General features: G+C 40.2%; 1 protein-coding gene and 1 long non-coding RNA gene across 3 annotated transcripts in view; one reads left to right on the forward strand and one right to left on the reverse strand.

The window, feature by feature from the left end:
* Positions 1-12,163, forward strand: part of SAR1B (secretion associated Ras related GTPase 1B) — a 30,241-nt gene extending 18,078 nt beyond the window's left edge. The window contains exons 4-7 of the mRNA XM_025994889.2: positions 2,994-3,059; positions 4,301-4,404; positions 5,557-5,688; positions 7,488-12,163. Of these exons, the coding sequence (XP_025850674.1) occupies positions 2,994-3,059; positions 4,301-4,404; positions 5,557-5,688; positions 7,488-7,604 (419 nt within the window). The 3' untranslated portion in view covers positions 7,605-12,163. The remainder of the gene's footprint in view (positions 1-2,993; positions 3,060-4,300; positions 4,405-5,556; positions 5,689-7,487) is intronic.
* Positions 776-17,355, reverse strand: LOC112917049 (uncharacterized). 2 transcript variants are annotated; one of them, XR_011995580.1, is made up of 5 exons: positions 17,255-17,342; positions 14,703-14,792; positions 5,182-5,245; positions 4,678-4,744; positions 776-967 (listed from the first exon to the last, which is right to left on the reverse strand). It is a non-coding gene; the product is annotated as an uncharacterized lncRNA (long non-coding RNA). The 2 variants fall into 2 exon arrangements; XR_011995579.1 differs by lacking the exon at positions 14,703-14,792 and having other exon boundaries at positions 17,255-17,355.
* Positions 17,356-18,115: the final 760 nt, after the last annotated feature.

Below are 18,115 nucleotides of genomic sequence, written 5' to 3' on the forward strand. Positions count from 1 at the left end.
CACCCAATACAGGGTTCCAGTATACAACCCTGAGATCAAGAGTTGCATGCTCTATGGACTGAGCCAGCCAGGCACCCCCACTTTTAAATTTTTGATGTTGCTCTCCTTTATTTATTCATCAAATATTTATTGAGCACCTACTTTATGTCACACATTGTTTGAAATACTAGGAGTAAAAGCAGTGGCACAAAACAGTTGTCATCTCAACTTTCCTGCATCTCACATTTTATCTTACATTTTTCATTAATCAAAAGCATATGTGAAAAGTTACTATATATCTTCCCTATGATCTGGCAGTTCCATTGCTAAGTATTTATCAAGGAGAAATGAAAAACATATGTTCACCGAAATCCTTGTACAAGAATGTTATACCAGCTTTGTTTGTAATAGCCCCAAACTAGAAACAGCTCAGATACTCATTAAAAAAAAAAAAAAAAAAAAAAGGATAAATAATGAAACACTGTTCAACAAGAAAGAAGAATGACTGTTAAATATAGTATATATTATTATGCTGCTTGGAAGAAGCTGGTCACAAAAAGTTACATATTGTATGGTATCATTTATATGAAATTCTAGAACAGGCACAACAAGCCTGTGGTGATAGAATTCAGATTACTTCTGGGAATGGACAGTGACTGGGAAGGGGCAAACTCCCTGGAATATTAAGTTTTCTGTATCTTAATGAAACTGGACTTTTTATAAAACAGGGAGTATACTAGGGATTTTAACCAAGCATTATATTTTCCTTATGGAAAGGAACACATTTGAACACAAATTGTTTTTAAGATTTTACTTATTTGGGGCAGCCCTGGTGGCGCAGCGGTTTGGCGCCACCTGTGGCCCGGGGTGTGATCCTGGGGACCCAGGATCGAGTCCCACATCGGGCTTCCTGCAGGGAGCCTGCTTCTCCCTCTGCCTGTGTCTCTGCCTCTCTCTTCGCTCTCTCTGGATGAATAAATAAATAAATCTAAAAAAAAAAACAAAAAAACAAGATTTTACTTATTTGGGGCACCTGGGTGGCCCAGTGGTTGAGCATCTGCCTTTGGCTCGGGTCGTGATCCTGGGGTCCTGGGATCGGGTCCTGCTTTGGACTCCCTGTGGGGAGCCAGCTTCTCCCTCTGCCTATGTCTCTGCCTTTCTCTCTGTGTCTCTCATGAATAAATAAATAAAATATGTTTTAAAATATATTTTAAAATATACTTTTAAAAATATTTTATTTATTTATTCAAGTGAGAGAACACGAGGGGGAGGCAGGGAGGGGGGGGAGCGAAATATGGGGCTTGATCCCAGGACCCCAGGATCATGACCTGAGCCAAAGCCAGATGCTTAACTGACTGAGCCACCCAAGCACCCCTACATGAAGAATGTTTTAACAAGAAACTACTCTGGGGCCTCAACAATTGTTATGAATAGTTAAAATTACACTGAACCTTTCATTATAATTGTAGGGGACTTCTGCTTTTGGCTGTGGGGCAGTAAGAGCATCTGGAATTACCCTCCTACTGTAAGCAGCTAGAGAACTGGACAAACATATATACTATTTTCAGAACTGGACAATAGCACAGGACTACAATTCCTGAAAGAAGGAAAACAAACCTTTCTTTATTCAAGTTTTATCACAGAGGAGGTCATCTTCGGACCATGGTGCAGGGAGAAGAAACCCAAACATAAGACAGTGGTCTTGCTGAGTTGAGGAGACAGAGACCAGAATAAAGGGAGACTGAAGTGATGCGAATTTGCTTGGCATAGTACTAAAGAGGAAGAAGCTCGATACACAAAGAACTGCAAAAATGTTCATGGCTAAATACCAATCTATGCAGAGGGTAAAACTCCCCATGGCCAGTTAAGGAATACTTTCTGGAGAAAGAGTAATTGTAGCAGAGTTGTTAACCAAATAATTCTCAGAGCTCACTGGGCCCAGGAATCATTCATGTTCCCACCAGCCAGAAGGGAGAGATCTGGTTGGATACATAAGGCGTTCAATAGAGACTCCAGAAGGATCATACCTTAGTAATGGGGCTGAAGTACCTGTAAAGGCTATTGTAACCTAATGAAACTTAAAAACTGATCTGAAAGCAGTTGAACTGCCTGCCAGAACAAAGTTCACTTTACATCAAAAGACTACAACAAAATCCAGCATCTAGTAAAAAATTAGAAGGCATGCAAAGAAGCAAGATAGTGTGATCCACAGCCAGGAGAAAAATCAGTAGAAACAGACTCAGAAGGGACTAAGATGATGGAATTAGCAGATGAGGATGCCAAAAGAGCTATGATGAATGTGCTCAAGGACTGAAGGAAAACATGAACAGAATGAGGAAAGAAATGGAATATAGAAGACAGAACCAAGTCGAACTTCTAGAAATGAAAAGTATAATGACTGAAATGAGATTTTCATTACATAGGATTAACAGCAAAATAGTGCTAGTACTACAGAAGGAAAGACCAGTGAACTTAAAAGAACAGATACTCAGTGACTTGTGGGACAATACTAAGCAGTCCAGCCAACCTATACTTGAAGTCCTAGAAGAAGAAGGGAGGGAGCAGAAAAAAATTTGAAGAAATCATGGCAAAAAATTTGTATTGCAACTGTGTCACTAAAGACTGTCCCTTGCTAATATGACAGGCATGGGAGAAAATTATTTTCCTGGTATCACCTAAGATGCATTATCAGAAAAATTATTAGATTGCAGCAGTTACTTGAATTCACACCAAATGGTTATCTGAATAGTTAGTATTTTCAGCAGGGGAAATAGAGAAGGAAAAATGAATGTCAGATTTGTGATGGATAGTGAATTCGAGAATATTACCATTATTTGTGTTATGTTGTCAATATAAACTAGAGAATATCTAATTACAACATTCTTTTATCAATTCCTAAATGTTTGATTTGAACTTATTTGCAGTTAAAGTCAGTCAAACATTAAATAGCAGTACATAACCATGAATGGATATCTGATTTTCTTGTTGTAAAAATATTTTATATTATTATTTAGCTTCAGAAGAATTAACCATTGCTGGCATGACCTTTACAACTTTTGATTTGGGTGGACATGTTCAAGGTAAGATACTATTACTCTTATAGTTGCTTTATTTTAATTAGCTTAATAAAAATGTGGTTATTATTTTCCTGTGCGTGAAATCTCATTCTATTAAAGGAAAGCCAGACTAAACTAAAAAAGAATTATTACCACCAGATAAGCTTTAAACCAAAGTGATTTTCATAATACTCCTGAGCAATTTAACTCTGAATTGCTTTTGGTGTAAAGCATGTAAGCAAAATTTAGCCTCTATTTTCTGCTCCAATCCACATCTCACTGATTGTCATAATCATATTATGATGTTACTGTTCTGTATTAAAAACCTTCAATGGCTGACCTACAACATGGAAGCCAAACTCATTGATGTGGCGTTTGGGATCCTTGTAATCTGATCCCACTTTATTTAATTTCCACTCCTCCCTTTCCTATTCTCTGTACTCCAACCAAACCAAACCTTGGTGTGCTCCCCACTCTGTGCTTTTGCTCATGCTATCCCCATCTGCACACAGGTAACCCACCTTCAGGGCCCTATGACAAGGAGTTGAAAAGATTTTGAGTAGTTGTGGTTAGTGAATGCACACTTGAGACATAATCATTCTTTGAAATATATATGAAGTACTTTCCAGAGTTTAATGGTTAGAGAACTGGAACCTAATACAGTTTGTCTGAGACTTAATTTCTGTGTTATATTTAAGATATAAAACTGAAGTCAGAAAAAAGTTGCCTACCCCTAAGGCACCCCTCAAACTTTTCTAAAAATAATGTCTTGGAAAAAAATTACCCTAATGGTTTCATTGACCTTAGTTAATTTCTGTTATAACAGTTTGCTTTTATTTTTAACTTAACAAATCTGTACCCACTAATTTTCTCTTTCACTGACTCCGAATATATCAGTGGCAAAAAAAACTGATAAACTTGAAATGTCAAAAAACAAATACTGCATATAAATAAATAAAATTTTAAAATAGTCATTCAGTGAACTTAATGTGTATCATCGTCCATTGGTAGCAAATAATAATTCCAGTTTGAACTTGGGAGAATTGGGGCAGAGTAAAATATTTGACTTGTTCCCATCAAGGAAAGCCTTCCTTGGTCTTCTGGAAAGATTTGGCAACCCTGGGTTAAAGATTAACTTGAGTATATAGTGAAGTGGTAGCCACTAAGGGATAATTATACTTGATATCTTGTTGGACTCTTCCATCAAACCTTATCTGCTAGGTTTGACCAGCAAATAAAATCTAACTCCTGATTGTTTTTGTTAGCTCGAAGAGTGTGGAAAAACTACCTTCCTGCTATCAATGGCATTGTATTTCTGGTGGATTGTGCAGACCATGAAAGGCTGTTAGAATCAAAAGAAGAACTTGATGTAAGTTAACTAAAACTAAACATAGCTGAATCACTCTGGTAAGCTTGAGGAAATAGGTTGGAGATCTAGGTATCAGAGTGCAGCTTTTGTGCAGTTTCTGATATAACTCCTAGCAATTTATGGAGCTCAGTGATTACTCCACTTAGAATACAAAGACAGTAGCTTGGAGTAGTTGTAGCTATTAAGGACATACTAATACAGACTTTCTTCCTGAAGACCTAAGCTCACTCTGTACGGTGTGCCTTTGTAGTCTATTTCATGTCTGCCGCATACCTGCAATGGCTTGGTCTTGAGTCCCTGGCCATCCTAGATGCTATATTCTTCAGGAGTTGGCCAGAACCTGAAATGATATAACATACTCTCTTTGTCACCACTTCCAAGAGAGTAGGGGCACATGTAGCCACTTCTCATCCCCTCTCCCAGGTCAGATTCTTTGTAAAGAGGCTCTGGATCAACCAGGAAGGCCAGGGCTAGATCTGAGACCACAGCAACAAGCAGTGATTTGATCTGACCATGCCTCTGCCCAGAGCAGGCAAACAAATAATTGTTCATGTGGGAAAGTCCAGGTAGGTTCTGTGGTCATGGAACAAGGTCAGGGAATTCCTAACTACCTACTTTGTGCCAGGCACGTGTATATCAACTCTTTTAATTCTCAAATCAACTCCATAAGGTAGGTGGTACTATACCAAATTATCTTTGAACTTTATTGAGGCTTATCTGTCCAAGATGTGACAATTCATAAGCAGTAGAACTAGAATTGAAACCAGGTCTGCTCACCTTCAAGGTATTTTAGAGTCCCTTAGTGATTCACAGAGTAAGCAGAGTTGAGCATTTACAGGAGCTGTAGGGAAACAGAAAGATTGAGCTTACAGTCTTACAGTTTCCTTGAGCTTTTTTTTTTTTTTTTAACTCCTCTCTATACCCAGCTTGCAGCTCAAACTCCCAGCTGCCAGATGAGGAGTTGCGTACTCTACTGACTGAGCCAGTGAGGTGCTCCTGAGCTTACTTTAAATGTAGGAAAAGTTTGCCAGAGATACTTGGCAAAACTGACATAATGATAGAGAATGAGTCCTTGATACTCATTTGGTATATTGTATTATTGAGCTCTTTAGACAGTTTCATATCAACATCTTGTGTTTTGTTTTGTTTCAGTCACTAATGACAGATGAAACCATTGCTAATGTGCCTATACTGATTCTTGGGAATAAGATTGACAGACCTGAAGCCATCAGTGAAGAGAGGTTACGAGAGATGTTTGGTTTATATGGTCAGACAACAGGAAAGGTAAATAATTTTTTATTTTTAATTTTTTTTTACTACTGTGACTATTTCATTCAATAGCATGAGTCTTTTAATGTCTTACTTATTTTTATCTTCTGAAATAGATTATTCCAATACTAGTGCTAACAGTAATCATGGTGGTTAGTCCAACTGGTGGTCTTCCTTTGTTTTTAATTGAGGTATAACTGACATGTAGCATTAGTTTCCAGTGTACAGCCAAATATCTTTTTATTTATTTATTTATTTTTTTTTTTTTTTCCAAATATCTTTTTAAATTACTATTTTCCAACTACATATGCCCATTATTAGTATTTTTTCTTAAATACTCATTTGTATAGTCTTTGGGTCTTTTAAAATATTTTCATGTTGTTTTCTTTCTGCCACTGAATGAAACCTTTTCTTGGGGATAACAAAAATGTCAAAGCTCATGCTTATGGGAAATCAAATGAAAGCTTTCAAAGTTTTCAGAATTAGCCACCAAATAATATACTTAAATGTTTAAGCATTCCAGTAGTGTATAGGCCCTGAATTCATCAAAGATGTAAATAAAATGTAAATTTGAACATAGGAATGTTTGTAGATTTTCTGAATACTTTTTAAAAAAAGATATTACTTATCTGAGAGAGATAAAAGATAAAAGATATTACTTATCTGAGAGAGTGAGAGCTAGCGCATGAGCAGGGGGAGGGGCAGTGGGAGAGGGAGAAGCAGAGCCGGGAGCCCTACATGGGTCTCAGTCCCGGGCCACTGGGATCATAACCTGAGACGAAGGCAGAGGCTTAACTGAGCCACCCAGGCATCCCTGAACATAATACTTTATGATAAGCTTCAAAATGCATTATTTTTTGCATTCATTTTTACTAGTATTGTTTGGGGGGAGGGACCTTAGTATTGAAAATTTTCAGTTTTCAAACAAAATTTCCTTGGCTTATATATATATATTTTGAGAGTAGAGAAATATACTGCATTCTTTGATAGGAGACTCTGATGTTAGGGTAGACTTTAAGCTATTTTTCTGTGGCTTCTTTTCAGTAAGTCAACTCCCCATTTTTAGAAAATACCTTGTTAATCATAAACCTACTCAGAAAGTTTTGTCTTTAATATTAGTGAAGCTGGGACGCCTGGGTGGCTCTGTGGTTAAGCATCTGCTTTCAGCTCAGGGCGTGATCCTGGAGTCCTGGGATCGAATCCCACATCGGGCTCCCTGCATAGAGCCTGCTTTTCCCTCTGCCTATGTCTCTGCCCCTCTCTCTCTCCCCCACCCCCCGTCTCTCATGAATAAATAAACAAATAAACAAACAAACAAACAAACAAATAAATAAATAAATAAATAAAATATATTTTTAAAAAATAGGGGATCCCTGGGTGGTGCAGCGGTTTGGCGCCTGCCTTTGGCCCAGGGCGCGATCCTGGAGATCCGGGATCGAGTCCCATGTCGGGCTCCCAGTGCTTGGAGCCTGCTTCTCCCTCTGCCTATGTCTCTGCCTCTCTCTCTCTCTCTCTGTGTGACTATCATAAATAAATTAAAAAAAAAAAAAAATATTAGTGAAGCCAGCTTGGGTGACTTAAAATTTTTCCTAAGTCAAAGATTATTTTCATTCTTGTGTGCCTCACAAATTCCCCTCTTTCTACTGAGAGAAGGAGGTTTCCTGTGTGTCTAAGAGACTTGTCTGCCCAACACCCAAGGCTTAGCACAGTTACCCTTTGTTCTGAGATGTAGAAGCTGCATTCGGCTGTAAAGTGGAGCTTTTATTTAAAAAAGGGGTCATCCATCATAATATAATGTCTCTCTTCCTTTCTAGGGCAATGTATCTCTGAAAGAACTGAATGCCCGACCCTTAGAAGTTTTCATGTGCAGCGTGCTCAAAAGGCAAGGTTATGGAGAAGGTTTCCGTTGGATGGCACAGTACATTGATTAACAGCCACTTGCATCGGTTCCAGGTCTCACCATTCAGGCCTACTCAGAGATTTGATCATTCAACATGCATAACTTGAATTCAATAGACTTTTGTTGGTTAGAAAACATGTTTTTTAGATTATTAATATTATATCAACTTAATTTGAGTGGAAATTGAAAACTGATTCAAGTAAGTTTGAATATCACGTTAGCTTTCTAATTCCTTAAAAATAATTAGTTTATACAGTTTAATATCTGACATTTCCCCCAGTGCCATTTATAAAGAACAACTTTCCAGCAGTACATTTGAAGCACTTTTTAACAATGTGAAGCTACAAATATAAACCATGTTTAAAAGCTCATCATGTTAAATTTTTATGTACTATTTTGGAACTAGTTTTTAAATTTTAGATATGTCCACCTATCTTAAGTGTACAGTTAATAATTAGCTTATTGATGATTGCATGATGCCTTACAGTTTTCAATAATATTTTTTCTTATGCAAACGTCATGCAATAAAACACACCCTGATGTTTGGCATCCTTGTTGGGCAGATGTCTCATTTTAATGTGTCTTATCTAGCTAGTGTCCTCTGAAATTTTGAGTATTTAATAACATACATATGAGGGGGTTGTGGGGAAAGGAGACCACTTCAGAATTTTTTAGGATAATGTTTAAGTCTCTAGAGGCTTTTGCATTTACCAGAAGAAAAGTTGCATATGGTTGTACCTTATACCACATTTATCTCTGAATCATGTGTATTTGTAACAGTAATGCTACTATTGTTAGTGCTGATGGGGTCCACATCCTCATTTCTGTGAGATCGGTCTTCTGAAGAAAAGCACATCTTCTGGTACAACACAAAGTTAATCTGGGGTTTGATAGGCCCTGTTCCAGTTGTCAGATTCTGAAGTGTTCCAAACTTTTTGGTGCCTGGTTTGGTCATTTGTGCCTTTTCCCCAAAAGTAGTGACAGGCAGCAGTCTCCTCACATTTAGAGGTACTCCTCAGTTCCTTTTACATAATGGTATTCCCAGGGCAAGCAACAAGTAGCACCTTGTGCATAGTTTCATTGTGGAGGCCTGCATGTGTGAGGAGAAAGGATGCCTGTTCTGCTTCAGTTGTCACTGAGCTGTGTGGGGATTCTGGTCCTGTCCTATAGCTCTTTTGCATTATCTAGCATATTTTATTTCTCAGTAGAAATAAATGAATGCTGTGTTCAATTTTCTTAACTGCTCTCAGCTCTTTATATAGCACCAATGCTTTGGTTTTAGAAATAATACTTACCATGTGATAGTGTGTGCAAGCCTCACTGGTAGACTAACATTTTAGTTAGCTTTTAAAGCACTTTAACCTTCTAAGAAATTGAGTTCTTTTTTTCCCATGAAATTCTGAGATTCCCATGATTACTAAAATAAGCTGAAAGCTAAGTGCCAAGCGTGTATTTTTTTAAAGACTCAAACTTAAGAGTTAGTTCTCTCTTGGTTATAAACCAGGATTTTATAATATATTTAACCAATTCCATTGCAAATAGATTGCTCCAGTTCCATCAAGAATACTTTCAGTATCAGAATTAGTGTTTTCTTTAGCTGTTTTCCAAATCAGTTATTCTAGTTCTTTCCGTCATCAATAATGGAATGTCTGAGATACACAAGGATTGAGGGATATAACTGGAAGGACTTACCAGTTAGCTAAACTAGCAAGGTCATTTCAACGTGACCTTTGGTTTTAGTAATATGGCTCTTCTGTTTCACCTTAAGCTTCCTTTCAAATGAAAATAAGAGCATCTTCCCTGCTTAGAATCATTGGTAGCATCATGGAAAAAGGAGGAAATGACCTATCAACCTTTTGGTTTATTCTGCCACATGGGGTTCAGATACTCACTTCTAGGGGCACCTGACTGGCTCATTTGGTGAAACATGTGACTCTTGATCTTGGGGTTGTGAGTTCAAGCCCCACATTGGGTGTAGAGATTACTTAAATAAAAAAATCAAGTACTTCTAATATCCTGACTAAACAGAACTAGGCTTTATTAAAAGTAACTGCCTCTCGTTGTTGGTATCTGTCTTGAGCTCCTATAAGGACATGCCTTTTCTTCAAGTATTTCCTTATACTATGATATTGAGAAGTTAATTATTTGTGTCATAAATTGGTATAAAGGAAAAATTCTTTGTGATACAAAATACATCACTCCAGAATTCTCATTCTGATTCTGACAGTGAGATCAAAGAAACAAAGTCAGTTGTGTACCACAGCTAAACTGTGGATATTTTCCCAATGATTTAAGATTCTTATGGCCTGAGCATTCAGAAATGAAGCTGCACTTAGCAGCAGCCGGCTTTCCCCACCCCCAGTTCCAGCTCCAGGGAGATGGGCTCTAGATATTGGGCTTACTATCTCACTCTTCCAGCTCCTCCAGGCACATACACTGAGTCACTGTTCCCCTTCCTAGAGAGGCCTATTAAGAAGATGGCAAGAAACAATAGAAACACAGGGAAAATATGTACTCTCTCTGTGCCTGTGCAAGTGGGTGCACCTGTGCAATATTCTGGGGGTAAATGGTAGCATTGCAGACATAGGTTAATTTTCTACCTTCTACCATAAGGTGTGAAAATGTACACAAGGCAAGATTGGATTCCATATAAATCAGGCACTGCTCAAAAGAGGTTTTAGAATCTTTAGTGTAAAACTCTAAAAGACAAGATCTCAGACCACATTTTTCATTTTAATGAAACCTTTAACCCCATACCTCTTTCAGGGCCTGCTATTATATACTTTTGGGTAATGTTTTAAATTGGTTCTGGTTTGTCTTTATCTCAGTGAATTTTTAGGATGGAGAGCATAGCATTTTTTTTTTTTTAATTGGGGCCAGACATTTTCTAAAATACATGAAAAAATATTCTTCACCATTGGCTTGGTTGACCCAGTATCTCTGAGTGCCAAAGATGTATGAGTTCAGATATTGCCTTCGCAGATGTAAAGTTTAGTTTTGTGTGCCTGTGTATATAGACACACTTATTGTGGTTTATAGTAGTGTTTCTTTTCCTTAGTTTTGAACCAGCTCACACTTCCTAGTGCTTTCCAGCACATAAACTACTTGCAAGGTTTACATGTTATGAAACTACTGGTTGTGATTCAGTGTGGCATTTCAGTCTTGATAGTTATGTGAATAAAATTCACAAGGGAATATTGCCAAATAAATTTTGACCAGAGTACAATGAGAAGAGCTAATATGGAGGGAATGCTCTCAAAGTATCTTGTGTTCATTTTAGAGTATATTGCTTAGATCATTTTAAACCTATGTAAAAGTTGAAGCTTCAAAAAATCTCCAAGAAAGCATGAAAACATAGAGATTAACAAATAAAAATTCCTTAATGCAAAATTAATGATAAATTAAAGGTTCTCTATAAACCTTTTAATTTTTTTTGCTATAAATATAAGAGTTCAGAAAACAGTGTATCTTCAATTAATTCCTAACGCTACAAGGGGATGGCTTCCATCATTGTTCTTTTGAAATGCAAATTAGTGCTTTTTAACCAACAAACAAATCTTGGAATATAGGACTGTGCCTCCGTGGAAAGTGGGATTTTGTTAAAACCAAGTTTCCACTTCTGAACCCTGGAACCATCCCCTCTCACACTCCCACACCACCCCTGGATAAAAAGAATGAAGGGAATCTACAGAGTCTATTGAAGATGTAGCTCTGAACCAACTCATTTTTGTCCTCAAAATTTAGAACATTAAATAACATGCATTTAATACCACTGACCAATTGTTCAGGGATTTGACCACACTTTTAAAGAGAATCAAAAGTAATTAGAGTGAGCAAATTTATCCAAAGTAAACTTTGTTTCAGGAGCATCCTTGCTCCAAATAGATTTTAGGGCCATTTTATAGCAAAGCCTTTTTGAGTGGTTTCATGCAGTTATTTTTGGAAAAGCTGCATTGGAGTGGATGAATTCTTCTTCAGCATGCATTTTAAATGAGGGAGGAAGAATTCGATTTAATTTCAGTTTCAAATATTTTGGGGTAAAAGATAGTTCTACAGCTTTTGACATTCAAGAGGTCTTTGGAATTGTTTTATCAAGTGTGGGCACATCAGAATGGCCAACTTCACATGGGTTTCTCTATTCCCTGGTGCTGCTCGTAACCTGAACTCATCATCAGTTGCCATACTGAGGTGAGAGCGCTCAGGGTGAATGTAGTCATGTTTCTTTAAAAGTGATCAAAGTGTTTTCTGTGGTGAGGCCTTCAGTATTTGAACGCAGAGTATGCGGAAGTGGTAAGTCAGTGTAAGTTTTTCGTCATTAACCTTGTTTGCACTTTTGTACACTGCTGCTTGCACTAGCATCTTAGTGTGAATTTTAACAATGGTTTTACAGTGTATACAGATTGTTAAGTATAATTTATATAAAGATGTTTGTTTACCTTTATGTATTTTACAAAGAACAGCTATGATAGATGGTGAAAGGTTCTTGAATTGTGTTTTTATGTTATTTTGATTATGTTCTATTATCATTCACCCCCTATGAATTCGAGTGTCAGGAGTAGAAAAATAAATGCTAACACGGTCTTTGAAAAACTCTAGTGTCAAGTTCCATTTTTATCATCCAACTATAATTTTCATTTTGCTCACTGGAAATTTCTTAGACTTGGAAATTATGAAGGTAATAGAACTTTCCATTTGTACAGAGGTTCTGAACAATCTGCTTAAGTACCAAATCCTCATTTTGCCTGAAAACAACTTAAGGACAAACTGAAGTATGACTGGTACGATGTTGACTCGGCTGAAATGTGAAAAATCAGGCAACCCGTTGCTTTTATCTACATCATAGTTCTCTAGCTTTAGTATGCATCAGAATCTCCTAAGATTTTATTTTTTACAAAAACTCTATATCCAGTGTGAGGCTTGAACTCATGACCCCTGAGATCAAGAGTATCACATGTTCTGACTAAGCCAGCTAGGAGCCCCTCCTGGAAAGGTTTTTCTTACAAAAGAAAAAAGTAATCCTATCAAAGATCATGATTTGGTAGATCTAGGGTGGAGGGCAGGAACCTGAATCATTAACAAGCTTCTCAGGTTTTTCTGATGCGAGAATACGTGGATTTTTCATTTAGCAGAAACAGTGATATAAGAATACTAAATACTAATAACACTAAATGATCATTGGTTCATCAGTGAAGAAAAAAATCATTTTGGTAAGGAATACTGAGCTACTTTTGAGATTCAATCCTTCCTATCTTTAACCTTTCCCACTAACAATGTGCAGAATGACAACAAGCTTTGGGCTAGCTCTTTTAACACAAGCAATCATGATTCTATTACAGTCCATCAAATAGATTTACCTCTGGACTCAAATGATTTGTTGAGTTGAAACTAACAAGAAGATAGAAATAGTGAGCAATGAAGGGACAATGTGAAGTAAATGATATCGTTTATTTAGCTCATTTTCTTGAATTTTGCTATGTCATCTTCAGCTAGACTATCTGATATTTGTACCAAAGGTCCAAGTCCTTCAAGAGTCACAGACCCCTGCAGAACATGAAACACCTTGTTGGGAATAGGGACCCTAACCCCAAGAAACAATGTGAATGTAAATGAAGGCTTTTGGGTGGTGGCCACTGTTTTTAGAAAGGTAGGACACTGCTTAAAAACTTTTTAGAAGTCCTAAAACATGGGCAGCCCTGCTGCCCACCAACAAAGGCCAGGGCCTCTTATCTCGATTTACTTAAAATTAGACATTAAGGGGGTACCTGGCTGGCTCAGTCCGAGGAGCATGTAACTCTTGATCTCAGGCGTTTGTGAGTTTGAGTCCCATGTTGGATAGACTTAAACTTAAAAAAATAAAAATTATGGGCACCTGGGTGGCTCAATCAAACGTCTGGCTTTGGCTCAGTTCATGATCCCAGGGTACTGGAATAGAGCCCTGTGTCAGCTCCACACTCAGCTTCACTGTCTGCCCCTTCCCGCCAACCCCCCCCCCCCCCCCCCGCGCTTGCTTGAGCGCTCTCTCTCTCTCTCAAATAAATAAAAATCTTTAAAAATAAGTAATTGGGGCAGCCTGGGTGGCTCAGCGGTTTAGCGCCTCCTTCAGCCCAGGGCGTGATCCTGGAGCCCTGGGATTGAGTCCCACGTCAGGCTCCCTGTATGGAGCCTGCTTCTTCCTCTGCCTGTGTCTCTGCCTCTCTCTCCTCTCTGTGTATTCTCATGAATAAATAAAATCTTAAAAAAAAAAAAGTAAATGAAAATTACAAAATAAATTTGACATCAGGGTCAATAATTTTCTGGCTATTACTTAGGATATAGAGTAAGCCTTGCTTTGGAATATGGGTTTTTGATTTGAGGAGTTACTTAAGATGTTTATTAAAGTCACTAATTTCAGTGATGGCAACATGCCACTACAAACAAGCTCTTTTATGTTGCAAAAATAAACTCATGAGCTTTCAAGAAGAAATAATTGGAGGTGAGTTACAGGTAACAGGAGTCAAAATGGAGATTTTTGTTCACTGCTTTCTTTTTTTAAGCTGAAGGGGCTGAAGCCAGGCACCAAACCACTGAGCCACCCAGGGATTCCATGTTCACTGCTTTCTTGAGCAAAAAGCAACTAAAGGTGAAATTCAGTAATGGAATTGTACTCCCATTTGATCTGGGATTAGCAAAATTTCAGAAACTAGAGAGATTACAAACATTACCAAGTTACAGCACCACCTTTATGGTTCTCCTAGCACTTGGGTTTGGGTTTAAGTCTGTCTAGATGTAGCTCTTGACTGAGAAGCCATACCAGACTGAATACAGTCTGGAGAAAATCAAGTTGACTTTTGTCTATTCTAAGGACTTAAAAAAAATTTGGGGCACCTACGTGGCTCAGTGGGTGAAGAAACTGACGATTTCGGCTCAGATCATGATCTCAGGTTCCTGGGATCAAGCCCTGCTTTGGGCTCTGTGCTCATCAGGGTGGGTGTTTCAGGATTCTTTCCCTCTGCTCCTCCCCTAGCTTGGAAACACGCACATGTTCCCTCTTTCTCTAAAATAAAAAAATAGGATCCCTGGGTGTCTCGGTCGGTTAAGCATCTGCCTTTGGCTCAGGTCATGATTCTAGAGTCCTGGGATCCAGTCTCACCTTGAGCTCTCTGCTCCGTGGGTGGCTTCTTCCTCTCCCTGTGCCCCTCCCTTCTGCTCATGTGTTCTCTCTCTCTCTCTCTCTCAAAATCTTGAAAAATATAAATATTAATAAAATTTTTAAAAAACTTAAAGTAGCATACAATGTTAGTTTCAGGTGTACAGCATACTGACTTGACAATTCTATACATTACTTAATGCTCGCCACAGTAAATATCGTCACCATCTGTCACCATACGTTATTATGATATTGCCTATATTCCTTATACTGTCCTTTTCATCTCTGTGACTTTGTTATTTTTAAACTAGAAGCTTGTACCTCCTAATCGTCTTTATGCCCTGCACCTGGCCCAATACAAGAGCCCTCTTGCCTTCATTTCTCTCACCTGCAATGCCCCACACCTGCCTTATCCAAACTTTTCACCTTTAAGGCCTGCATCAAGTTCTGCCACCTGAGACACATCTGTGACACCTCCATAAAAACAAATTACTGGACTCAAGGCACTGCCTCTAGCCAACTGTTTTGCTGAACAGATTCTCTAGATTAAGTAAATTAGTATATTTTCCTGGAAAACACACACCCTTTAACTGTAGCCGAGAAACATACTGTTAAGACAGTTTAGCAGAGGAAGGGGTTTGGACATCACAATGGGGTAACAAAACCAGTTCAACTCCATTAGTGCCTTACTTATGAATAACAGTAGGATGGGGGCACCTGGGTGGAGCAGTGGGTTAAGCCTCCAATTCCTGGTTTTGGCTCAGGTCATCATCTCAGGGTCTTGGGATCAGGCTCCACGCTCAGCAGGTAGCTTGCTTCTCTCTCTCTCTCTCTCTCTCTCTCTCTCTCTCTCTGCCTCCCCCTCCCCCCCTTTCTCTCTTGCACCCTGCAGGCGTGCGCTCTAAAATAAATAATCTTTTAAAAAAATAGAGAACTCTCCTGCACCCCGATGTTTCTATCAGCAATGGCCACAATAGCCAAACTGTGGAAGGAGCCTCGGTGTCCATCGAAAGATGAATGGATAAAGAAGATGTGGTCTATGTATACAATGGAATATTACTCAGCCATTAGAAACGACAAATACCCACCATTTGCTTCAACGTGGATGGAACTGGAGGGTATTATGCTGAGTGAAATAAGTCAATCAGAGAAGGACAAACAGTGTATGTTCTCATTCATTTGGGGAATATAAATAATAGTGAAAGGGAATATAAAGGAAGGGAAAAGAAATGTTGGGAAATATCAGGAAGGGAGACAACATAAAGACTCCTAACTCGGGGAAACGAACTAGGGGTGGTGGAAGGGGAGGAGGGCGGGTGTTGGAGGGGAATAGGTGACGGGCACTGAGGTGGACACTTGACGGGATGAGCACTGGGTGTTTTTCTATATGTTGGTAAATTGAACACCAATAAAAATTAAAAAAAAAAAAAAAGGCAAAGCCAAAGAGGAAAAAAAAAAATAGAGAACTCTAAAAAAATAACTGCATGGGGGCACCCAAGTGGCTCAGTGGTTGAGCGCCTGCCTTTGGCTCAGGTTGTGATCCCACCGCCCGATGGGAAGCCTGCTTCTCCCTCTGCCTTTCTCTCTGCCTCTGTTTCTTATGAATGAATAAAATAAAATCTTTTTTTTAATTTATTTTTATTTTTATTTATTTATGATAGTCACAGAGAGAGAGAGGCAGAGACACAGGCAGAGGGAGAAGCAGGCTCCATGCACCGGGAGCCCGACGTGGGATTCGATCCCGGGTCTCCAGGATCACGCCCTGGGCCAAAGGCAGGCGCCAAACCGCTGCGCCACCCAGGGATCCCGAATAAAATAAAATCTTAAAAAAAAAAATTAACTGCATGAGGAACCACTATTAACTTTGGGAGTGGGTCCTAGTCTTCAGATTGAGTGTAGCTGACACACAATGTTACATTTGTTTCAGACGTACAACCCACTGATTCAACAACTCTATACCCATAATTGTAGCTACCATCTGATATCATTTTCAGTCTTATCGCAGGAAAAAAAAAAAGGACGGTCAAACACTGATCATCTCTCAATTTGGGAGGAATGAAAAAGGCCTAAGTTTTATTCGAGGAAGCAATGGCACTCAACAAATGGTAGTCATATATATAACAATATACGTTTATGTACAAAATTTAACGCCTGGATTATGTCTGAATAGGCAAAAGTGTTGGTAGCAGGCTTAGGTCTCAACATGAGATTCCCCGACGTGTCAGAAGTCCTCGATCTCTTGAAATCTGATACAGAACGTCGTGTTCAGTTGTGTGGGTATATTCTACTGCGAAAACGGTTCACAGTTTGCATCACGGTCGCAAATAAGTTCCTGAACCAAAATAGGCGGGGAACCAGAAAGACCGTTAAGGCTTTGATTTAGGGACAAGGAATAGGGGGTGACCTCAGGAAGCGCCTCGGGTCACCTGAGGAGAGTAAAAATCAGCAGTACGGGCCTCGGCCTGCGGCCCCTCCTGCAAACGGTAGGCCCACCCCTGCCTCCCTTTCCTCTGCCTCTTGGGCCCGGCAAGGCCTCCAGATCTCCCTCCGATTACCTCCAGAGCCCCGCGCGGGAGGAGGAAACGCACCAAGCCTCAGCCGCCAGCAGGAAGCACCACTTGCACACCGCGGGGTGACGACTCGTCAAACCGGGCGCGGGGGCGGGGGCGGGGCCGAAGCGCGGGGCGGGGCGCCGGGGGAGCCCCGGCCTATGAGAGAGCGGCGTTCGGATCCCGGGGGCGGGGCGGCGGGGAGAGCCCCGGCCTATGAGAGAGCGGCGTTCGGGTCCCGGGGTCGGGGCGGCGGGGAGAGCCCCGGCCTATGAGAGAGCGGCGTTCGGATCCCGGGGGCGGGGCGGCGGGGAGAGCCCCGGCCTATGAGAGAGCGGCGTTCGGGTCCCGGGGTCGGGGCGGCGGGGAGTGTGCGGATTCCGCGGACGTCACTCCTGAGAACCTCCGCGAGCCCCACTGCGTGCTGCGCGCCGCTGAAGACCTCTTAGCGCTGATGGAAGCCGCTGTGCGCCTAAGGGCCCCACTGCGCATGAACACAGCTCTGACAGCTTCTGGACGGAGCTCGGCAATGCTGCTGTCTCTCCTGACTGCCTGGCAGCAGATGGCAGGGGCACGGAGCTGTTTGGAGAGCAGCGCGAGCTTTGCTCCACCCCCGCTTCTCTGTAGGGCCGGGCTCAGAACCATCAGTCCTCTGGCACTTGGGTGGAGAAGCAGTGTTCCGACCGTTCTGACTACCTGATGACTGGACGGCCTTTGCCTACCACTCCATCTGCTGGGCTGGGCAAAACAGGGAGGAGGTCCCTAGCGGGGCTCTTGCTCTTCTTCTTGCCCTTCTTGCCTTTCTTCTTTCTTCTTCTTCTCCTTCTCCTTCTCCTTCTCCTTCTCCTTCTCCTTCTTTCTTCTTCT

This window comes from Vulpes vulpes, chromosome 12 (assembly GCF_048418805.1).
Source record: "Vulpes vulpes isolate BD-2025 chromosome 12, VulVul3, whole genome shotgun sequence".
In the NCBI taxonomy this organism is placed as follows: Eukaryota; Metazoa; Chordata; class Mammalia; order Carnivora; family Canidae; genus Vulpes; species Vulpes vulpes.